Source organism: Liolophura sinensis, chromosome 6, assembly GCF_032854445.1.
Source record: "Liolophura sinensis isolate JHLJ2023 chromosome 6, CUHK_Ljap_v2, whole genome shotgun sequence".
Lineage (NCBI taxonomy): Eukaryota > Metazoa > Mollusca > Polyplacophora > Chitonida > Chitonidae > Liolophura > Liolophura sinensis.
The window spans coordinates 67439418-67464979 of NC_088300.1; the positions used below are offsets into that span (position 1 = coordinate 67439418).

A 25562-nucleotide genomic window follows, 5' to 3' on the forward strand; every position below is an offset into this window, starting at 1 on the left:
AAAAAAATGCATTTCCCAAGCCTTTAATGATACAAAATATTACAAATTTGGGTGTAAAACAAAGCATTGAGTATAGAACATGAAGGGAACTGCAGGAGTAATGTCAATCTATGGATGATTCCATCCGTCGAGAAATATAGGGGGTTACATCTGCAATTCTCCACACTTGGACACAGTCACGTCAAGGAGAGCGTCATTCCGGAGCGTTAGGTGGGAAAGACTGGCGGTGTTAGCAGGTGGGGGTAGGCAGTCGTACCGGTAATGAGGGATTTCAATAGGTAAATTAGCCATATTTGAGTGAAAGAGAGAGGCATGAGCACTTCTAGGACACTGCAAAAGAGCAGAATCAGTAACAGTTCACGGTGACTTGGAAAACACTACAACTTGTAAAGCGTATCACAAGAAGAAGTTCGCAATGGCAGGAGGGAAGTCCGTAACTGTAGTTGACCCGAAGTCGGTCGGTTCAGACGAATACAAACGAAGACGACAGTCTACGGAAAATCAGATGTATTATTTGTACATATTCGTAGCTTTCATCGTGTCCAGTTCATGGCTGCTCGGGACTTTTGAATTCTCTTTCCTTTGGGTGTTCTTACTGTCGGCAATTTTGTTTACGGTATGGAAAACGCAGGTCACACAACTTGTCAGACGACATCTGCAACTGGAAGAAGTAATGGTGCATAGGAAAAGAGCACTAAGGAATAGTGAGACAACAGAGTGGCTTAACTTTATCATCAACAGGTGGTGAGTAGATTACATCTAGTTAGCGTTACAGTTAGAGCAAAATAAAAATACCATACCCCCCCCCCCCCCCCCCGTATACCTGAAGGACACACCCATTTTTGGAACTTTAGAGGCACAGTATAGTGCATGTATCATTGAATGTATTGTGGAAATTAAAATAGACACACCCATTTTAAGAATTGACTTTCAATTTTCGCTATAATTTTTAAACTTTTGCACATTTGATTTGGTTACCGAGATTTTTATTTTGGAAGTTATTGTGTTTTGAAAATTAACTTAATCTTGCATTTAGTGTGATTGGTTACATTAGTAAAAATTTTAATTAAGTTTTTCATTGCAGTGCAGTGATGCAGCTTTGAGTTTTCCCATTGTTATTATGACATTATATATACCAGTAATAGAAGTGAAGGACTCAAATAAACAAAGTTTTTCACTATATGCATGGTCAAATTAAGCAGAGAAACCACACAGACATTCATAAGCTGGTTTCTGGTTTCAGAATGTAGATTTTGACATGTGTATGTGCCGTTGACTTATGGATATGGATATTTGTAATGTGTTGTTATTGGATGCAAATATACACAGGAACATTGGCTCTGTAACGGGTGTTTGCAGTCATATGTTTTTGTGGGATTGATGGAAATGTGCATATGTAAGGAACAAGAATGGCAGACATGTTCCCTCCACATGGTTGACTAGAGTCTTGCGCATTGATTGTGTATGATTTGGTACAGATATATACACTGATATTGTGTGTATGAAGCTGGACTTGTCTCAGTGGTACTTATTTACACCTCCCAACTGCTGCCACACAAGGTGTGAGTTCAAACCCAGCTTAGGCAGTGAATTTGAATAGTCCCTCCATTTCATTGTTTGTGGACCATGGTGACAATCAACATCACCCATGGGCGTGTGTGTGCTGTCTTATATTTAATGAAGACCACTTGTCTTTTACAATATGGAATAAGGCATACTTGTCTGATGTATGTTTTCCACTAACTTGCCAAAGCTCATTGGTCTTCTCTCTGTACTCCAGTTTCCCCAACCTATAGACTGAATAAGAAAATAATTAATTAGTTTATATATGATTGTGTGTTGATCAATGTTGAGTTTAGTAAGCCTAACATTTGGATAATTTTGTACCTTGATGACTCCCAATTGATAATATCGGTCATTCAGTAAGAGTTATGTTCAAAGGCATAATAAAATGGATCAGCATTATTGTATATCTGTTGGACTTAAGTATGCCATAATATTCAGATGCGTTGAAACTTGTTTAAGTATGAGTAAGGTACATATACATGGAATCAAGTTATTACCAATAAAACAATGCTTACAAGGCTTTAATAGACATACAACACACATGTTTGTGTGTATGAATACCTTTGTCCAGAACAGGTACTGGACTGTGTGTGTATGCTATGTAGGCCAAGTGTCTATTTGGGGAGGGTTGGCAAGGTAGGGTCTGGGAGCAGTTCATAATGTTTTGATGGTGCACTAGGGCTTTTAAACATATTTTCCTTCAAATACATGTCGGCCTTCGTGTACGTGTAGTTGAGTATCCCCGCGCCCCACACCCACCCACCTCCAGTGTACATAACCACATGTGTTTCCAGTCAGTCCTTGTATTCTGGTTTTGTATGAACATGGAGGCTCGGCTCTATTTTTAGCTACAACCAGTACTGATTACTGTTAATTACTAAGTATAATAATTGAAGTCAGAGAGTTGATTTCTGATAACAAGAATAGCTTTGACTAGATTTCCTTTTTTTTAAGTGCATTTTTTTTCAAAGAGGTCATTACAGATTTATTTATATACATTTATACTACATACATGTATTGGTAGTGGAGTCTACTCTTTCTGCTACCGTACCTAATTAAAACACAGGTGTATAATCAGCTTTGCATCTTGGACTCGACATCATGTGGGAACAGATTAGAAATAAAATCAAATGAATGTCTTTTCCGAAAATTTCTAGTCTTTTTTTTCTCAAAAAGAAAATGAAAAGTGTGATAAACTACAAAGATTACCTGGATTTATTTATTTATTTATTTATTTATTTTTAAATGTACTACACATTTACATAATGCTGTGTTTTATGTCATTCCTTACAGTTATTTTTCAAACGAAGAAACAACCAAGAATTCCAGGGTCTTAAACCCTTATAATGTACATGGAGAAATCAGTGTAGAAGCGCAGTAGGGCACATAGATTCATATGCATATACCACAAGACATGTCTCACAGCTTAATTTTGTATGCTCGTATTACATGTAACTCATACAGATATTTGTGTGGATTTGTCATGGCTTTGTTTTTACACATGCATAGCATACATGTATGCTTTATGTACACCAGTGATTCAGTGTAACAGTAGATGGTCGTGTGGGTGTACCAGCTTCTTACTCATCACATTTCTGTTTTGTCTTCCCCCATTCAAACTTCTACAGTACCATATTTCACCATACTTTTACAAATGACACATTTTCCTTGATTCTGATGTGGGATTAAGATAATCCATCTATCTTAATCCCTGTTCTAATTGATTCACCCACATTATGAGAGTTTGTATTGAAGTTTGATTAATTTTTTATCAGAAAGAGTTATGTATTATCATCAAAAGTATCATTTTTACGCCCTCAATTTCTTCTGAAAGTGCATTTTTACATATCAAACTGTAGGTGAAATCCAGTAACTTATCACTCTCATGCAGGCCTGGGTGGTGATGATGCAGCTTGACCCACATGCAGGAGTTCAGAGTGTCGTTCATGACCTATCTTCAGAAGGAATCTTACTCCCACGCAACAAGTCAGTCAACACTGCTTTGAACATACAAGTGGAAATAATTTACCATGGATCACATTATGTACATTTAAACAGAATACAGAGAGAGAATCCACCATTTGTATTGAAGTAAATTCATGCAGGCATCTATTAAGTAAAATATTTAGTAGATGCCTGCATGAATATACATGTACAAGTGTAAATGTACACTGTAAATGTAAATGGCTATATGGACATATAGCTGTAGGACTTTTTACAAGCACTATTATTCTAATCTACACATGTAATAGATTACATGCACATTTTACTTGTGGATTACTTGTATAGTCAGTGTTATTTAAGAATAATACCTAAGTGTAATGTATGCATCCATCCAAATCTTTATGTAACTGTTGCAACGGAAAGATAACAAAGTGAACTAGTGTGAATTAGTCTTGAAGTCTTGAATTAAACTTATCATAAGCCTGTGCCAGAATAATATGACCGAAGTTTATTTTGAAATTGCCATGGACTTTTCTTTATATGCAGATCGTACATACATTTGATCACTCTGTAATCGCTTTTAATCAGATTTATTTGTAATGATCATTTGATGCTATAGATGTACATGTACATGGTACTCAAGAATATTGTTCATTTACAAGAGGTTTAGAGATGGTGAACATCGCTGCCTGTTGTTCTTGTTAATCGTGGACTGAAAATGCTCGATATGATTGTAACCAAAGTCGATTGTGATCCAGTAAAAATGTGATCCCCACGGCCAAGGTTTGCTGATTGAGAAAATGTTAGTTAACATTAAAGGCTGTGCAGATCGGAAAATACCCAGTGTTTTGGGACAGGACCTCTGTTAGAAGTTGTATAATTAGCATACGGCGTCTAATTCATTAGGTGAGTACCACACCTGACTTTACAGGTACATACTACTGTAACGCCCAGATTCAGTCATATTGACTTCCACGCGAACAATTTCATTAAAAAAAAATGGCTTGAACCCACCTTATTTTTGTTATCCACCGATTCCCTAAAACGCACAAAATGTAATATGTCAAAGCCAGCAGTGGTATACCATCTTTCAACAGTGATATAGTCGTTTAAACTTTTGAATCCGACAACTCAAATTGTCTGCCATGTTTGGAATTTTTTTTCAAATTCAGGCATGGTGATGGGCCGCGAAAATTTTATCCTACCCAACATTCCCTTTAAGAGTAGCATGCCCTGTTATCAGAATGTTGGGTGGGATAAAATTTTCGCAACCCAGCCTTGCTCGATGTTGAACAAAAAAAAAATCCAAACATAGCAGACGTTAGTTTGATGGGCCCAACTCAAAAGTGTAAACAGCTGGATTACTGTTGAAATATGTTTTACCAATACTGGCCTTGACATGTTTCACATGGTTTGTTTGACTGAAGGAATCTGTGGGGGAGGGGTGGGGGTGGTAGAAAAAATACAGTTTTTTTTGGTGAAATTGTCAGCGTGGAAGTTTATTTGACCGAAGCTGGGCGAACGTCCAGCTTAGCTTTGGGCTAGATTTGAACATGCGACTTCTGCAGGTGTAATGCCTAAGAACAACCTCAAATGGACCTGTCAACACCGCTGGGATAGAGAGGGCCTAATCCCTTTGAAAGGTAAATGTTTGTCATTGAAAATTAGTACATTTACATGTCCCACAAAGGTGAAGGGGAGTGGACTCCATGCGGTGTAGCAATAAAGTGAACACAGTATAACCTTGTCGCAGGTTGTGTTGGCTGCATAGATACCATATTCAATCCATGCTTGTCATTCACTGATAATGAGATGCCATGCTGCCAAGTATAACTACATGTAGTTCCTGACAAATAGAGATCAATACAAAACAATTACAGGTCAATACATGTCCACAATGATGGAAGGGCAATGTTTAAATGACCTTGGCAGTCTTGAGACAATTATTAAAGCATTGGTCACACGAGATCAAAACAAACATGTATGTATACATGAATGGAGATATATAATAATTTTTTTTTTTTTTTGACTTTTTAATTTAAAACAAAATCAGATTTATCTGTAAATTTGTTCTTTTGCTGAAATTTACATTTTCCCAGTTGGAATTCGTCCTACAGTGTGTAGCTTCCAAACAACTCTCAGAAGACCTCTCTAAAATCAATAAAACTCCCAGAATCTGGAAAAATGAGCGACTTATACTCACAGACAAATTTTTAGGTCATTTAGGGTAATTTGCTCTTGGCCTAAGGTAGATCTGGCAAATAGGGATTGACTTGGTGAGTGTATAGTGTACATGTATGATGTCTTTGATCGGCCCCGATAGCACAGTTGGTAGAGCATTCGCTTCGGGAGTGGTAGTTCCAGGCTCAATCCTGGGTCGAGTCACACCCAAGACCTGAAAAGAGGAAGTTGTAACTTCCTTGCTTGGTGTTCAGCAACTGGTTGACCCTTATCAGTATAATTTCTCGGGCAAGGCGGCTTACTTGCCTTTGGTGAGGCGTCTCAGTGAAGCAGCACTTGATAAGATTGGTGGAAATCCGTCCTGCAACAAGGAGGCACATTACATGCACCCTAAGGATTCCTTCGTCGTCATATGACTGAAAAATTGTTAAGTACGACGTTAAACCCCAAGCAATCACTCACTCACTCTGTGACATATGGCGTTTAAGTGAGGTAGCACTTTAAAAATGGCGTTTGGACTAGCCTACCAAAAGAAGACAGTCATATCTCTAAAAGAATATTATAATGTGTAAGTGACGTTAAACCCCAGATAAACAAACTAACAAACACAAATAATTAAAAATACTTGGATAATTAAACAATCATTTTAATACATATTAATAAAACTTGAATCACAGGTTTATAGCTTTAAAAGACTGCTACAAGTAAGTCAGGTATTTTATTATTGAATGAGAACAAAAGTGTTAAAAAAAGTTTTAATGGGTCATCATAAAGGCTGAGGCATGTGGTTCATAAAAGTTGTCTGAGCTCGTCTAACTTTCTTTTTAAAGTCATTAAAAGCTGTCATAATCTCTTCCTGTCATCATCAAAACATGCATGTGGTTATCATGGGCTGCTTTACCTAGACATACCTGACAGCTATTAAAGTGAGATTGTGCACACCCTAGCTGAGAATTGGGATCCAGGCACTTTCACAACACCTCATAAAGCAGTTTTTCACAACAGAATTCTTCACATATCACAACACCTTTATGGTGTGACTCGCCAGAAAACTGCCATTCCTCCCCACAAAAGTTATTAAAATAATCAAAGTTGTACGAAAATGGCCGCATGATTGAGTGTGCCACTGATGTTTTTTCTGCAGGGTTTCAGTTCAGGACATATGAAAGCAGAAAATGAATAGTGGGTAGCTTTTTTGATCGAATTGTAATGACATTCAAACAAAAATTGCTTAAATGACAGTTGATGATAGTCACAGACCTACTTGCAGAGACATTCATATATCTTTGTAACCTGTTGCTGGTGATTTTTAAAACCCTGTGTCCTGTATGTGTTAGACTTGCAAAACATTAATGCCGCAGCTCTTGTGTACATGTATATATCTGGCCAGAATTACTTATGGAGTTTGTGTACATAGGTGGGCATTAACTGTGTCATTTGCAGCATATGATATAACAGTATATATTACATGCATGTACACTATATGTGCACGTTAATTTCCAGAACGCATTAATTGTTTTGAATATACCATTTCAGTTTATAATGATGAAGCATCTGGCAAATCTTTCGTTTTTTTTCCTCTTTCTTGTTTTTGTTGTTTTCTCCTAATGTTGCAAAATTACACTTACACTCTGTGCAAGTTGTGTGCTTACATATATTCAGTATGGAGATGATGCATAACCAGTAACAGTTGGGTGTTCAAACTACAATGTAGAGTGTATTTATTCAACCCATGGACAAAGATACATGTGTGTACGCAGTACACTGACACATTCCCTGGTTTTACTACAGCAGCATTATAATCTTCCCCATGCATGTGTACATCTAGGGATAGGTGAACCCATCCAATCAACACCTGTTGCCAGCCAATCACTTTTCATATTGTGGCTGTATTCACAAATTCAGTATTGTGTATTCATGCCGAGTTCAGAGTGGTTGGTTTTGTTGATGGAAGAGATGGGACACGTAACTGTATACATGTAGTTGTGCAGACTGATATTCTACGGCCTATAGTAATTTATTATGTATTTGTCCGCAGTTTGTTTATTCTTGAACGAGAAAAAAAAAGCACTTAAGACATTTATATTTAACTTGATTAGTGACAGTTCATGTTATTTTATTTTTTACTAATATTTATTTGTTATTTTTTGCACTGGCTTGTTTTTGAGGAAGTTATATCTGTTTGTGTTAAATAAAACCTCAGTTACAGGTACATACATGTACCTGCGTTTATATTTAAACCATCTGCATGTCTCATTAAATTAACAAGTCAACCATGGAATAAAGTAGATGTATGAAATATCATTATAAAAATTTGGGCTAAAGATTCAACACTCATTGTATACATGCTCTGTAAAGTAGTATTAGATTGCATGTTCTAATTTCATTACAAGCTGAAGTTCATCTTCCAGGATGAGTCACCAGATAGGATTTCTATTCATCATCTGTTAATACAATGACAGGATAGCATTGTATGGGGTACATGTATTTATGAATTTCATTGATACCATTAAACATTTCTTATGAGTCAGTCAGTAGAAAATGTTGCCAAATAAAAGTTCAATAACAGCCATTTTAATCCCATTAAATTATCAGTACCTCAATACAGTGAAGGAGAATTCTTTTATATTTTCAAAGAAGTTGTTGAGATTGTTGAATGATGTGTCACTGCATGTACTTAACTCCTGATCATAAACAAAGGTCCTTCAGCTGGGCAGTCCTTTCTCTCACTGACAGATAAAGTGCTCGTTAAGGATTTACGCCTGGAAATGTCATAAATGTGTAATTTTTCCCTGGCACCTAAACACTCCACTAGTTGATGGGAGGTGCTTTAAAGTGAAGTTGGTGTACATGTCTGTGTGAGGAATGTAAGAACTCAGGGGTAGAGAGGCAGGACTGTCATTTGTCTCTTTCACAGGTACATATTATTTCCTACACAAGTTTATTGTCACCTGTCAGGAAAGAGAAAGATTTCGTGCCAGCTAAAGCAGCTGACTGACTAGTGACATTTGTTAGTAAGCATGTCTTTATTAACAGGAACGCTAAGACTTTTGAGTGGTAAAAAATAAGTACTGTTCTCCTGTAGACCAAAAATTCCGAACAGATCATCTATATGGCCAGTGTATTTTCTGCTCATGTACATGTGTAAATTTAGGCTGTTGGAATCAATGAACACCACTCACACCCAAAAAATCAAATCTAATCATTTATGTACACATAGGCAAGCCTTGTAATACATATTTTAGATGGCATCGAGTGTGTTAGAAAGTTTGCCTAGATATTTATGCATGCATGCATGTCACTGTAATTAGTCATTTGCCTGATTGTTGTTATGCATGCACATGTCGATAGTGCTGTCCTGTCAATGAGTATTTACAGTAATGCTCTCAACAAGAGTAAAGTTTTCTTGGACTTGTTTATACATTGTATTCATAAATATCTGTCATCTGACATTTTTCGTAACACTCCAAAGTTTCATTCAGAGATCTGGCAAGTCTGAAGTGTTTGTTGATTCATAGCATCTCAATTGGGACCCTCCCACCATACTGCTGGCTGCAGTGAAAAACTCTTGAGTAGAGTGAAAAACACCAGCCAAATAAATAAAATCAAGTGGGCCCTATATACACAGAGTGTTAAATTGTGTCAAAGTGTGCTTCGTTTCTATTGAGCAGATGAAGGTGTCTGCTGTCCTTGGCAAATTTTCTCAAGACAAAATGTATATGGCGTCCACACATGTGTCCTTGCGCTTTGCTGTACAGATGGGCTGTACTTTGTCTGCATGAGGCATAAGTACAGCTAAAAGGCTTTGGTTTTTTAAGATACGCTTTACACTCAACATGTATATGTACATAGCATGTAGAAATTCAGGTTGTGGTTTTAATTGGTCTCTGGTATATACTCTGTACATGTACGTTTAGAAGAGATGTTTTTAGGCTTAAGCTCAAACTGAAACAATATCTTAAGGCTGGTATGTAATATGTGAAGTAATGTATACACTAGAGCAGGATTATGTAGGTCACTCAGGGAAGTAGTGTTTGTATTCAGTGCATCTCAGACCCAGTCTCAGGTAACAAATGCTGATTGGACCGGTAGTGCCTGGATGAATAGGTTTACTTGTCACCTTTCAGGAAGAGGTTGACACGCTTCACTTCACTCACTCAAACACTGGCTATGTCAGGTAAAATGTCATCATGAATATTAAACAGACTTTGTTGTGAATTTATGCACGGTTGTGCGCATTGAGGCTTATCCATTCTTGTATTTTGAAGTGGTTCACTGCCGTATTTGAAATTTTTATAAAGATCCACAACATTTGCATACATGTGCATCATTTTATTTATTTATTTGATTGGTGTTTTACACCGGACTCAAGAATATTTCACTTATATGACGGCGGCCAGTATTATGGTGGGAAGAAACCGGGCGGAGCCTGGGGAAACCCATGACCATTCACAGGTTGCAGCCAGACCTGCATTATTTTAGTACTTAACATATCATTATGTAGCAATATGTTGACGAGTGAAAAGGCCTCATTCTAGTTTGTAGTAATTTTGCCAACAGAACTTTCCTTTTTTTATTTATTTGTGTTTTACTAATTAAATATACTGAATCTTTATAATGACATAAAATGTGTTGTTTTGTACATGTATGCTACTGTTTAAATGTAGAAGTTCAGTCTACTTACTATGCAACTTTGGGCTGAGAGACAAAGTGTGAAGAAACAAAATGCAAAGTCTTCAGAAACTTAAGATGTGACCTGTAATATACATGTACATGCCCACCCCTCTATAGCCTCACCTGTTCAGTTTGATGAATCCTCAGCACCTCACTCCCACATTAAAGGTATTCATATAGAGTGTTAGTGTGACAATAATTGAAGTTGCTGCAGTTTATCATGAACTGGCATTACCCCAACCTGACAGTATGCAATTTGGAACTGAGCATGCTATTAAAAGGAAAGTGTTCAGCATGATTATTATGGCAAATGCTTAACCATGGGTTATTTCTGAGTATCTAGCATGCACTAAGTTAGCAGATTATGTCTTTGTCTTAGTTAAAGAGTAACAGAGGCAGTGCTTGAAGTTTCTGATTTGGGCAGCCATATTGAAGGTACATGTACATGTAGATCAACACAGGTATCAAAATATTTGATATTTCGAGCTTTTCAGAACGATGAACTCGGCCAAAATTGAGTTGCTCCAGAATGATTTAAAGGTGTGAAATGTATTAAATTTTATTTATATTATTGTAAACAACAAGGAAATGAATAATATACAGGAAACAACCACATACATGTATGTCTCTGAAATTATGAATATTTACAGGACAGAAAGCTGTCTTTGAGTTGACGTGGACTCAATTTGAGGTCATCATTTTTATTTTGTGCTCTTAAGAACAAAGGAATGACAAAACATTTTAATATCTGCAGCATTGGGTGATATAGCATATACATGTAACTCCAATATGGTTGCAAAATTTAGGTCATAAATTAACTGTATTATTTAATACCGTTGTATAGATCATCAGTAACTACAGAATGTCAGCCATCACTGCCCTCCTAATTGTTTATAAAGACATCAGACATAATTACAAAGCCTGTAGTTTTCTCTGGTTCTCCTGGGAAATAAGATCCGTGTGATAAATTTGTTTAAGTGGTTCATTGCCATATTTAAAATTTGCAAAGCTTTTCCCTTTTTCTTATGTTAATTACTATACCTGTTAGTGAGAAAAGGATCAGATGGACCAGACATTTGAACAGTTTATGATGTTGATCAATGTTGAGTGAATGAGGCAGAAACACTCTTGAAAGTACATGTGTATTACTGGTTTGTGTTTACAGGTATATGCACATACATTTTTCCTGCGTATAATTCTGTCATACATGTACATTCATGAACATTCATGTACGTACAGGAAATGTAGATGTGTGTTAAATATTCCCATAAGGCCATGGAATATTTAATTGAGTTGTAATGGATATATATAAACAGCTATCAGATAGTACACACAGTCTACAATTAATCCATCAGTGTAGGAATTCAGCTGATTTGATGCTTTTGAGGCATTGTTTAGTATGGAGCAACTTTCAGTGTAATAAATGCACATTTTTAATTTGATCTTGGAGACAAAACTATTTCGGTTGGATTGGCCAATTTCAGTGCTCCACAAAAAGTATAATTTTATCAGTCTGCACAGAATAATGCCTTCAGAATATGCTTGAATACTGTATTTTGCAAGGGACACACTTTGCTTGATTCTGATTTATTCATTCACCTTATAGGACAACTTAAGAGTTACGTTGTGAAATTTGATTAATTTCTTATCAGGAAAACTTATGTGTTGACATGAAAAATATCATCTTATTGTGCTGCTGAAAGTGAATTATTACAGGCCAAACAGGTGAAATACAGTAAACATGTGCAAACATGCGAAACTGTTGAAGAATTACCGTAGTACACTTGAATACATAGTACATCATAGGCATGCATGTACACATGTATGATCTAATCAACATGATCAAAATATGCTAACTATGTGCCAGCTGATCAATAACATGGGATACTGCACTCATTCAGCATGTAAACATTTAGGGGAGAGAATGTAAAGACTTGGTATGTGTTTTGATAGATATAAATACGTGTATACATACAAATCATCCCTGTACTATGGAGCAGTTCATATTGAATAGGGTGTTAAGAAGCAAATAAATAAATGTTACAGAACATGTGTCATACAAGGAGTGTGGAGGGGCCTCCATGGCTCAGTTGGTTATCGCGCTTGCACAGCGTAATGACCCAGGAGCCTCTCACCAATGCGGTTGGTGTGAGTTCAAGTCCAGCTCATGCTGGCTTCCTCTCCGGCTGTACGTGGGAAGGTTTGCCAGCAAGTCCAGCTCATGCTGGCTTCCTCTCCGGCCATACGTGGGAAGGTTTACCAGCAACCTGCGGATGGTTTCCACCCACCATAATGCTGGCCGCCGTTGTGCAAGTGAAATATTCTTGAGTATGGCATAAAACACCAATGAAATAAATAAATCATAGAATGTGGATATATTTATTCCATGACAGGAGTACAGTCTCATGTACACACATTCTGGAGAAATTACTCATAAGTACATGTATACTCGGTCAGTATACACTTACAGGACGATGGTGGAATGTCAAAACATAAATGTGTTTTTTCAACATTGCGTTCCAGTGAGCTAGAACTTTAAATAAGGCTTTTTTGGGGGATTGGTCTGGCTGTAGGCTATATAGGAGACAACAAACAAACAAGTAAACATCTTCAGCACAGTGTTCATACACAGATTTCATAAGCAACTGCCGTCGTATACGTGAAATATTCTTGAGTACGGGGTAAAACACCAATGACATAAATAAATAAATAAATAAATCATAAGCAGCTGAAAGTTTCATGTTCCAGAAAACGTTAAGAAATGCTTAAGAATCTTTATGAATACGGGCCCTGATCCAGACCCCATGGGTCCTATTGTTCATAATTTATCAACTTGACACCAAACTGTTAAATCTGGAATGTGTTCTGTTGTGTTTGTGTTGACAAGCATTACAGTGTACTTGGTATTGTTATACATGTTAATGTATTGAGATTGAGTTGTGATTGACATAGTATTTACATTTTGGTTATAATTGTATTTATATTGTGTTGTAGTGGTGTTCGTATTTATGGTGTCATAGTATGCATACAGTGTTTTGACCATGTTCGTATTGTGGTTATATGCTTCTATGAAATGGTATTTTCTTATGATTGCATTCATATTGTATCACACAGGTTCAGTATATCTTATTGTTGCTGTCTTTCAGGTGGGTGTTTAGCTCCTCCACAATTGAAGACCTCATCAAGAAGAGGCTAGACTCCAGACTGGCAACTGTCAAACCAACATTCATCAGTAAGAAACAAGACTTGAGGTTGAGGAATTAGGATATTAGTAGGCCATCAGATAATAGCCTGATAAAGTAGTTATTTATCTAATAATAACTCAAATAAGAGAACTTTCTCCAGCTTTTATAATGTATTGTGATTTCCTCCAATATGGGACATTAGACTGACAAATCAGTCACATCATCATAAGTCAAATGAAAAATTATGTTTATGTACTTCATACATTTAAGACGACAGGTTTTAAGATGTGTCATTTGAGGAACCAGTCAGATTTAAGTAGGTATTCAGTTCCAAGGCAAATAGTGCCACCCAGCATCCACTGCATCTGACATCATTCCAACCACACTGTTACACTTGAAGGGTCAAATTCCCCTGCTCTCAATGTGTGAGGGGCCTTGGCATTCTTGTTTACAGTATGCAGTTGGCAGAACTCGTAGGCTGTTAGCATATTCTTGTTATCTAACACCACTCGAACCCCAACTTATATGGTATGCTGAATTTATTTTTGCCCAGGCCAGCTCTGCTTGTATTAAGGGGTAAAACATTTAAGTGTATCACACTGAGGACAGTTTGTTAGTGACTTGCTGTAGGTTGGTGGATTATCCAGAGCACTGATTTGTTCAACCCACAAAACTCACTGCCATCACATAAGTGAAAAACTTTTGAGTATGATGTTAAATTGTTACCATATCTAAAAATTGAAGGGTCAGTTTATTAATTTACAGACCAATTGTCAATGATAGTAAAATGTACAGCTTTCTCATTGGCTGAAGACAATGTCTTCGGTGATTCATTAACACCATTGTTAAATTGTGGTCAAATTGCATGGTTATCTTTTTGTAATGTGTGTGTGTCTGATTTTATTGAAAAATTGAAAAAAAATTTCCCAAGCATATTGTCTAGGTAGTGACATGAAAGTATTACTTGTGAATGGTACAGTGTGTAAAAGTATGTACTGTAATTCTTCAAACTTTTCTCATGTTTGCAACATGTATATTCAAGCATATTCTGTGGGCATTATTTTGTGTAGACTGATAAAATTAGACTTTTTGTGAAGCCCTGAAATTGGCCCATCCAACCGAAATAGTTTTGTCTCCAAAATCAAATTAAAAATGTGCATAATTTGCACTGAAAGTTGTTCTTTTATGTGTGAAAAGGTTGGGTAATTAGGGTTAGTTGTGATTGGTATGGAATATCAGATTTGAAGTCCTTTTAAAGTATAATTTTAAGTTTTATGTACATGTATTAGAGTTTTTTTACACGTTTTTTTTTTAAAGATGTATACCTGTCACTCAGTCAATCAGTCATTCTCATTTTGCAGATCAGATCGAGCTGTTCAGTTTCATGATTGGTGAGGAGACCCCTCATCTGAAAAACGTCACAGTGTTTGAGTTTGACGATGGTTACCCAGGTGGTCAGAAGCCAATCAACTGGCGCACTGTCATGCAGCCTCCGTTTGGCCTTCACAAGTTGTCATCGTTTAAAGTGGTTGTGGAGGCAGACCTAGCTCTTCATAGCAACGACTTTAAGATGACATTCCGCTCCTTGCTTGGAGTCAACAGGTATGTTTCATTTGACTTTCGGCGTAATTTGTGGTTTGTTAGTGGTACATGCACATGTAGTACAGTAGTTAGATCTTCATGCCAAAGAAGATACAAAGTGCTCCAAAATGTTGAAATTTATTAATTGCTAATTGCATTGCACTTTAAAAGGATAAATGTAAAGACATTAAATCAAAGCTAAGTTCATCCAGTCCTGTAACTCATGAAACATTTTCACTATTTCTTGGCTATTTTTTGATTGCTGCTTTAAATCAGAAGCCTTGTTTGTGTTTATTCTAAATGTGCTCATCATGGTTTGAGATATCGTGAATGCGTATTTCAGAGCAAGTATCCTGGTTGATTCCGCTGTAGAAAATCTCAACATCACTGGCCGCGTTCAGATCATCATTCATCTTAGTATGGACGTGCCCTTTCCTCATATCTCCAAGGCAACAGTCTTCTTCACCGAAACGTGAGCTACAATCAACTAGTGTAAACATTGCTGCTAAATAAGTTACATGTGCAGTCAGTGTTATATTCTGCTGTACACTTTAACCTGGTTTTGGATAACCACTATAACTTATATATAACACATTCCACACTATGCTGTTTATATTATTTGAAATAAAGTAGTCTGTCATTTGAAAAAGATCTCAGAAAGCGAGTTGGAAGCTTGCCAAACCTTTACATTTACATGGTGATGCGAGTGGACTTGTTCATTATTATGACGTGAGAGTTGTTTCATTCGGTCTTGTCAAATAATCACACTGGCGAATTTACCATGAAAGCAGCTAGTTTTGACCAGAAAGGAACTTGTTTTGTATCTTACAACTGTTTGATGCACTTGAATGGGTTTTATTTAGGTGTATGAAATATATGAGGAAATATCTGTGACAATTAAACTTCCAGTTATCTCCCCTTTCCTTGCTGTGTTACTTTGTTTGCCAACTACCTCCGGACATTTTATTTCTTATTTTTCAGCCCCGAAGTGTGGTTTAATGTGCGCAGCATGAAGGCATTACAACTCATGCAGATACCATTGCTGAAAACCTGGATATATACTCATGTCATGGAAGGATTCACTGCAGGTATAAACTGTTTGCATGTATGTGTATTTGTATACGTGTATTCTGTACCTGATTAGCCCTGAAGATTCTTATAAATGAGCAAATGTGAGACCTATCACCACAGAGCAACATGAACACAGCAGTCATATTACTTTTTCTCTTTTCAAAACTGCCATTCAATGAGTGTAACAATACCTGTGTCTGCACTTTAGAAAACTTTAATGCTTGTGTTTTGTGTCTTGTTGAAACAATTGTAACAGTTTGACTAACATTCATTTAAAATCAAAGGAGTTTAATTTTTTGTTCCTTGGAAGGCTTCCTTTGAGTTCTGTACTGATCTGAAAACTTTAATTTCAAAAGTAAAAAATAAAATTTCTGTATTTTGACATGTGGTATTCACTTGGAATTAATTGAAATTTTAGGATACAGTATAACAAAAACTTCTTCTATTTTTACTGTTGATTTTGAAATTTTGTGTTTCCTACAAATCTGTAAATCATTGGATGACTGACACTGATTCTGACTATTTAAACTAATTTTACATTTTAGCTCTAGTGGATCCTGGGAGAGTTGACCTCTCTCTAGCCAAGGCAGGACCTGTCTACTCACCTCTTCAAAAACTCACACCTAAACCACTGGGTAGGTAAAACTATGTAAGCCAGGCAGTCTAAGCTAATTACCAATGTTAGTGTGGAATTGGATACGATTAATTTTCTAAAACGGGAAAAGCCAAACTTTGAACTATACATATAATAAATCTTTGTCACTGTCCTTCGATACGTGATTGTTTTTCCATTCAAGTAAATAAATCTTTTGGTTTATGTTGATGATGTTGAATGTTTTTTGAGGCATTTCTTTGTTTTTGTTTCATTTTAGCCCAGGGTGTTCTGACCATTAGACTCAAAGGAAAACATGCACCTAAACAATCAGGTATTAGTATCATCAAAATTGCTTATTCAACAACATTCTTGTTTTAAAATGCTTTGTAAGAACAACTTGCAATTCCTTATTAGTTTGTGAAATGTCAACTTGAATTAAGTTCTTTATGACACCCTTAACTAATCCACTTCAGTTCATAATCTCATGGCACTTGTTGGCTGTCAGTGTAAAACAGCCATTATTTCTGTTGTTAAATTTTTTTTTCACTGCTGAAATTACTCTCCTATTTAGTGTCTACTATTTATATCCTGCTGTCCAAGCTTATGTTGTTATTTTTGTGTCTGCAGCACAATAAAATACATGCACCATTTTAGTAGCTGAAACATGCTCCCATACAACCCCACTTGTGACAGCTATGGCCTGTTATGAGCCAAAATCAGATTTCCTAGCATCTTGCGTATTTTGTCTTTGACTATGATGTATTTATTGGCACATCTTTTGTTGTAGATTCCAGTGACATTCTGTATCATGTTGTGAAATGTCGCGAGCGTAAACGGACCACCCACGAGGTGTATGCTAATGAGGAATGGGAGGCCTACTGCTCGTTCTTCATCTATGACCTGGCGAAAGACAGGGTGAGACTTTACAAGGACTGAACTCTGCTGTGTTTTATAGGTCCACTCTATCTTACTCAAACTGTTATTCAGCCTTTTGCAGTATACACTAGGTAATCACTACACCATAATTAACATGATTTTGGGAACTGTTTTTCCCGCATTGAAGTATAAGATAGTAGTAGTGTTTTACAGCTTGATCATTTAGTTTCACATATTGCACCTACATGTATATAATGATGGCTATGTATATGAAAAGAAACTTGGGTACATCATACCGTGCAGAGCAGTGATTTGGTATATGTTACAACCTTCAATTCATGCAGCTCAACCACTACAGTGCATAGTGAACCTGCATTAAAACTCAACGGGGGCCTCAATTAGTTAGTGCGCTAGCGCAGCGTAATGACCCAGGAGCCTCTCACCAATGCGGTCACTGTGAGTTCAAGTCCAGCTCATGCTGGCTTCCTCTCCGGCTGTAAGTGTGAAGGTCTGGCAGCAACCTGCGGATGGTCGTGGGTTCCCCCGGGCTCTGCCCGGCTTCCTCGCACCATAATGCTGGCCGCCGTCATATAAGTGAAATATTCTTGAGGGCAGCCTAGAGCACCAATCAAATAAATAAATAAATAAAACTCAACACAGATGAAATGAGGGAGTTAGTTCCCTTTTGGATTCTTCAATTGTTCACAACGTCTTGTAAGTGCTGCCACATGTGGATAAAAATGGCCTTTGTCGTGTGGTCGGGCACTTTAAAACAGACAGATTTGATCCCCATTTCATCACTGATCCAAGATGTATCACTGTTGAGCAAAGTGGGTAGTACAGGCATGTCAGGGAAGGAACTGATAACCTAAATATTAACTGTACTGCATGTTAGACACTTGACAATCCACCCGATAAGAGACCCCAGCCTGTCCAGCATGAGCTTCATGTAACCTATTTGTACCAGTAACCTCACTGGTTATGGCTGGCTATGACTGTAAAGAAAGACAAATCAGCTCCTCTCTGCACTACTGAATTTACAATTTAAATGCGATCTGTTTCAAAATATGGTCAAACTGTAGGACTGTAACATTGCTAATGATGGTTTACCCAGTCTTTTCCTCTCCGGTCATAGGTGTGAAGATCTACCAGAAACCCGCAGATGGTTATGTGTTTTGTCAGGGTTCTGTCGCTCTCCTCCCATCGTAATGCTGGCCGCTGTTGTATAAGTGAAACATCGTTGACTACGCCGTAAAACACCAGTCAGATAGATAAATAAATAAATTTATCCACTCTTGTTTCTGTGTGATTTATTTAATTGATTGGTGTTTTTAGAATATTTCAATTAAAAGACGGTGGTCAGCATTATGGTGGGAGGAAACAGGGCACAGCCCGGGGCAAACCCATGACCATCCGCAGATTGCTGGCAGACCTTCTCACGTAAGGCCGCATAGGAAGCCAGCATGAGCTGGACTGGGACTCACAGCAGCTTAGGGGTTCCTGGGTCATAACGCTGTGCTAGCTCGTTAACCAAGTGAACCATGGAGGCCCCTCTTGTTTCTAAGTGCAACTGTGGTTTAATTGTGCTTCCTGTCTGTTTTTATATCTGTTTAGATCTCGGTGAAGAGGAAGTGTAAACGTCTTCTGACCAGTGTCACCCTGGAGGAAATTGACCTACCCCTCTCAAAATACCCTCTGCAGGTCAAGAAAAAGTAAGACAGTAGTTTTTAAGTTGTTATTTGTGCATTTGGCTTTCACACTTATTCGACATCATTATCAGCATTCATTCTCTGTTGGCTGTCAGGTTGAAAGGTGAAGTGGAGAAGCGTGCCTGACCTCTTTGCTTACGCCAGGAACACTTTTTACAGAGAGCAACACATGAGAAGAATAAGTCTGGAAGGCTTCTGTTTTGTCAGGAAAATCAGTCGTCAAAGTACATTTTTAGCTTATATTGCTTCCTGAGCATCAGTGTCAAATAACAGGGAAAACACTGAATGACAAAATGTTAGGGGTATGTTAAAAAGTACTGCCAGTATTGAGATCAGGGTTTGCACATGGAGAGCACAATAACATGAGGGGGATATTCCATCATTGAGTCCGTATGCACATACTAAATACCCTGACTTAGTGTATTGTGCATAGAATCAATGTTAAGCAAAATGTTAGGGCTGGCGTCTGAAAAAGTTTGCACATGTGTAGAGCACAATAAACAAGAGGGGATAGTCCGTCATTATTTCGGTGTATACATATTAAATAACATAAATTACTGAATGTCTAACTTGAACAGTTGAACAAAATGTTAGGGGTGGCATCTCAAATAGTATTTTATGTATTTACCTGAAGTTTTACATGCATATAAAGCACAATGACATGAAAGGGATGTTCCAAAGCTAATGCTCTGTGTGCATATTGATTACCGTAAATTCACTATTTCAGTATTTTATGTATTGCGCTGAAGTTTTGCATTCATGTGCCTCCTACAAGCCTGCTCTTTGGTAGCATTGCTACGAAATCTGCTAGAAGATGTGTTCATGTATCGATGGGCTTTTGATACCAAGTACAGGATCATGGAATTGACACAGTCTTCATATGGAAAAAAGCTCCAATGTGTGGCTGGTGACTGAACACAACTTTTATTGTCTTACATGTGCCATGATGTCAAATTTTGTTATAAACTTGATATTTCTGATTTCATTTCTGTCATTATAGTATGTGTGTGATCTACTTCTCAGAGTAAGCACTGATATTGAGGGTAAAGATGGAAGTGTCATCACCCTGTTCATGGATTATGACAGCCTACCCCCTATAAACCTAAATGAACCAGCTCCAAAGTCTGATGCTGATGCTGCTAAGCACTTGCCTGTAGAAGAACCCACTTCTGAGGGTAGGTATTAAATCAGTGTAGCAATTTCAGCTTGTTTGGTCAGATTTTATTTGGTGACCAGTGTAAATTTTCAAAGGTTAACATGATTAAGAGGTATATATTATGAGTTGACAATGAGGCAGGTTCTTTTCATATTCATTCCTTAACACAGCAATACATTGATGTGTGTGAATTCAAATATATGTACATGTTAGTTTTCAAGACAAATGCAAATTTCTTACAATTGGTAAAAGAGAATTTCCATTTCTTTAAACTGCTTGAAAATTAAAGGAGTGCTTCCAAAAGTGGTGGGTTCAAATTCCAACAGAATTTCCTGGGACATCACAGAGAAAGTTCATTTTGGAGTGAAACTTTTTGTTCATCTGTGATTTATTTCTTTGTTGTGTTTCTGTAGTCTCTGGAGTGATGTATGTTGCAATTCACTCTGCCTCCAACGTGCTGATATCTGACAAAGGAGGAGCCTCTGACCCCTACTGTGTCCTCTTCTGCGATCGCTCTAGGGTAAGTCAGTCACACCTATATTAGCATAGGACCGTCCGTTTGTTTACTACCCATAAGCTTTTAGGCATTACCACATCTACATAACTACTTCACTTTAACTGAAATAATCTGTTATGTTAGGCCCCATTTATCTGATGTATTGGGTTTTCATGTCAGCATTGTATTTGAAGAACTGCTTCACTTAAGAGTTTCAAATGGGACAGTCCTGTGTACACATGTATTTCAATCATCAGCACCAAGCCTAATGTCATTGTCTGATATTCACTCAGCCATAAAGGAAGTACCTTGAGTCTCCAAAACTTAGGTCTGTAAGACGTATGCATGTACCTACATAACATAACTAAGTACAGTTATCTATATTAAACATTTCATGCCATACTGGCTCTCAGGTTTATGGGTGGAACAAACTGGGCAGAGCCCATGGGGAGACAACCACACCCTGTCAGAGGGTCATCATACATGACTACATGTATGTAATAACATTACAATGACACATACCATTAAGTACAAGTATATTATTTTAAGCTGTACATATACATGCATTTGTGTGTCTGTCAGTATATAAGGGGACATTCCAAGTCATTTGTGACACTTATGGAATAACAGATATTGAAATGGTTCAGTGTTTTTGCATATTCTGTTTTCAGGTGCTTACTACACCCTATGTAGCTCAAACAAGAAACCCAAAGTGGGAATCCAATGTGGAATTTTTTGTCAGAAACTTTTCAAAGGTTTGTTTACAGTGGGCAAAACCATCTTTTTCTTCTCATTTTATGGTGACTGATTGTTCTGAACAGTTATGTCTTGATCAGTGTTTTCATCATATTCACCAATGGATATATTTGAAGTTTTCAGTAAAGGTGTAATTGACAGGATGTGTTAATTGTCATATGAATGAAAGTATTAAATGAAGCAGCTCTATAAAATAATAGCAGATATAAAATCAGGTAATAAATTTATTTCTGCTGCATGTGCATCAATACATTTTTTTGTATGTAATTTATGTTTTTTCAATGTAAGTCATCAAGCTGTTTTTTTGTTTTTGTTTTTTTGTTGTCGCAGATGTCGCTGTCTTTCTATGTGTATGATTGGGACGGAACCAGTGTCATTGATGATGACTTCCTGGGTTCTGCACATTTGTCACTCACAAGGGTGAGGGAGTTTTCAGCATCGGCTGTATATCCTGCTCTGCCCCTGTATACTGACGTGTACTTAAAACTGCCATCTGTTTAATTAGAAATCATTTTGGTATTTTATGGTCATTCATTGTATAATCACAAAAAAAAAGAGGATACAAAAATCTGTTCATGTATATAGATACTCAAATAATATAATTTCTAGTAGTGGGCCTAGGTTGTTAGTTTGAGTTTTACTTGAACCAGTATTTTCACTGGTTTTGATTTATCATTGTTGGAAATTGTATCTGTATACTCATTGTATGCCCTGATGATGACTATACTGGATATAGATACTCAATCCACATGTTGATGTGCACTTTGTGAACAACTGATATTTAAACCTGCACATTTTGATGAGAAATGACTTGGCCATCATTATTTAAAACTGCATATTTCAATAAGAAATGTTGGACCATTATTAAGTCTACTATGAAATAGACTCTTTTCCACTCACAAACAATGTTTAGCATACTTGACACCTGTCTTTTCACAGAACCAGCCTAAGGTGATCAAGAAGGTATTGACCCTGGGATATAACCAACCTGCTGAGGGTCATGTGGAGAACAAATCATTCGGGTGTATAACAGTGTCTGCAGTGTTCAGACCAGTGTCTGCCGTGGCACAGTCAGGTGAGATGGTCATACTCTCTGCAATTTAGTGCTCAGACCAGTGTCTGCTGTGGCACCGTCAGCTGAGGCGGTCATACTCTCTGTCATTTAGTGTTCAGACCAGTGTCTGCTGTGGCACAGTCAGGTGAGATGGTCATATTTTTTGTCATTTAGTGATCAGACCAGTGTCTGCCGTGGCACATTCAGGTAAGATGGTCATACTGTCTGTAATTTAGTGTTCAGACCAGTGTCTGCTGTGGTACAGTCAGGTGAGATGGTCATACTCTCTGTAATTTAGTGCTCAGACCAGTGTCTGCTGTGGCACAGTCAGGTGAGATGGTCATACTCTTTGTCATTTAGTGATCAGACCAGTGTCTGCTGTGGCACGGTAAGATGAGATGGTCATACTCTTTGTAATTTAGTGCCTCAGACCAGTGTCTGCTGTGGTACAGTCAGGTGAGATGGTCATACTCTGTTATTTAGTGTTGAGGCCAATGTCAGCTGTGGCAGTCAGGTGAGGCGGTCATACTGTCTGTAATTTAGTGTTCATACCAGTGTCTGCTGTGGCACAGTCAGGTGAGATGGTCATACTCTCTGTTATTTAGTGTTCAGACCAGCGTCTGCTGTGGCACAGTCAGGTGAGATGGTCATACTCTCTGTAATTTAGTGCCTCAGACCAGTGTCTGCTGTGGCACAGTCAGGTGAGATGGTCATACTCTGTTATTTAGTGTTGAGGCCAATGTCAGCTGTGGCAGTCAGATGAGGCGGTCATACTCTCTGACATTTAGTGTTCAGACCAGTGTTTGCTGTGGTAGTCAGGTGAGATGGTCATACTCTCTGTTATTTAGTGTTGAGGCCAATGTCAGTTGTGGCACAGTCAGGTAAATGGGTCATTGTCTGTCATTTAGTATTCAGACCAGTGTCTGCTGTGGCACAGTCAAGTGAGGCGGTCATACTGTCTGTAATTTAGTGTTCAGACCAGTGTCTGCTGTGGCACAGTCAGATGAATGAGTCCTTGTCTCTCATTTAGTGTTCAGAGCAGTGTCTGCTGTGGCACAGTCAGGTGAATGCATTGTCTGTCATTTAGTGTTCAGACCAGTGTCTGCTGTGGTACAGTCAGGTGAGGCAGTCATACTCTCTGTCATTTAGCATTCAGACCAGTGTCTGCTGTGGCACAGTTAGGTGAATGAGTCTTTGTCTTTTAGTGCTCAGACCAGTGTCTGCTGTGGCACAGTTAGGTGAATGAGTCTTTGTCATTTAGTGCTCAGACCAATGTCTGCTGTGGCTCAGGTGAATCGGCCTTGCTGTGTCTTTCCCTGTCTGAGTGGTGTCATGAAGACTTAACTATATTACTTCAGTGAAAATTTGCATTTTTTCCCCCATAAGCCATCTATTTTTTTCATTGTACATGTAGTTGAATGGCCCAAAATTTGTTGCATTGTTTATTTTCAGAGAAATACAGAGAATATTACGAAGGCTGGACCTCAGATAATCTGTACAAGGAGGGAGAAGTCAGACAAAATGTAAGTAACCCTAGGTGGTAGTGTGATGGAGGAGGCAGAATCAGAGAGAACATAGTATTGGATTCTCCCATAAAGTATGGTACTTTCATCACATAAATTTCATTCATTTGAAATTTGTGAAATATTTATGCCTCTGGTATTTGGTGAGAAGTGCAGGAGGCAGGAGAGATATGGAATTTTATTTTAGATTTGCTAATAGCATCTTAGTCATGTCAGCAGTGATTGGGATACATGTAGTCAGAAATACTGCTGTTTCAGTTTTTCTCCTGGAATACCTTTTCAACTTACAATCATCCCTCAGTGAGTAAGATTTGACTTTAAGTTATACAGTGGATGGAAGCTCTAAATGATAAAGGATTATCAAGATATCCTTGAGCTGATGCTGCACATGCTGTAAATTACATGTACACTGTACCTTTGTGTGTATTCTGTACCTGTAATTTGGAATTTATTTTACATGACATACTGCAGAACGTCATGTATTGAACAAGTATTCATTTTGAGGAACATTCTTCTTCTTCTTTTTTTACATGAAAGTTTCTCTTATTTATTTCCCTCAATAAATGTCATTCCAACTGATCTCAGCAATGGTCCTGCATTTCAGTGTAAGTCTTAAGTGTGATCAAAGTTAAAATATAAATCAAAACCTCTCCCAAGGAATGGGAACTCGGTTTCTCTACTGTATTGTATCAGCACTCTACGGGGTCTCTGTAATAAGCACTATTTGGGGGTCTCATCATTTTCAGTTTTGTTTTTTCATTGATTGTTAAGAGGAAGCCAGTCATGATGTTTCATACAGCCTCTGCAAGACTACAAGTAGCTTCTTGACCATGCAGTCCTTGTTTCTGGTTTTGTGCCTCATTTTTTATGTTCATTTGTCTGTCCAGGTTCCACTTCATCAGTCCACCCCACTTCAGGTACCAATTTCTCTCTCTCTCTCAAACATATCTCCTATATTCCCAGTACAAGCTTGTGTCTATACATGTACGTGCATGATTACATTATAGCATGAGTAGTCTACTATACATGTCGAATGTAAAGGAAACTTCATGATGTACACTTGCATGATATTATTCATTTCTTAAACTAAAAGTTGAATTTTACATTAATTGTAAATACCAGTACAGATCTCATAACAAGGCAGAAAATGGCACTGTAGTCCAGGTAGTAGTTGACACTCGGCTTAAGACATAAA

At 37.6% G+C, this 25562-nt stretch overlaps 1 protein-coding gene across 8 annotated transcripts in view; it reads left to right on the forward strand.

Annotated features, from left to right (window-relative positions):
• The first annotated feature begins 212 nt into the window (after positions 1–212).
• LOC135467816 (uncharacterized) overlaps positions 213–25562 on the forward strand; it is a 55124-nt gene continuing 29774 nt past the window's right edge. For 6 of the 8 annotated variants that reach the window (XR_010444192.1, XM_064745684.1, XM_064745686.1 and 3 more), the window contains exons 1-16: positions 213–744; positions 13512–13597; positions 14912–15152; positions 15475–15603; positions 16113–16219; positions 16748–16837; positions 17075–17128; positions 17585–17712; positions 19288–19385; positions 20406–20557; positions 20952–21058; positions 21706–21789; positions 22121–22210; positions 22730–22865; positions 24297–24367; positions 25255–25284. Coding sequence is in view for 7 of the 8 variants with exons in the window: in XM_064745684.1 (XP_064601754.1) it covers positions 416–744; positions 13512–13597; positions 14912–15152; positions 15475–15603; positions 16113–16219; positions 16748–16837; positions 17075–17128; positions 17585–17712; positions 19288–19385; positions 20406–20557; positions 20952–21058; positions 21706–21789; positions 22121–22210; positions 22730–22865; positions 24297–24367; positions 25255–25284 (1932 nt within the window). In the remaining variant the exon portion in view is untranslated. The remainder of the gene's footprint in view (positions 745–13511; positions 13598–14911; positions 15153–15474; positions 15604–16112; positions 16220–16747; positions 16838–17074; positions 17129–17584; positions 17713–19287; positions 19386–20405; positions 20558–20951; positions 21059–21705; positions 21790–22120; positions 22211–22729; positions 22866–24296; positions 24368–25254; positions 25285–25562) is intronic. The other 2 variants (XM_064745685.1, XM_064745688.1) reach the window with 1 other exon arrangement.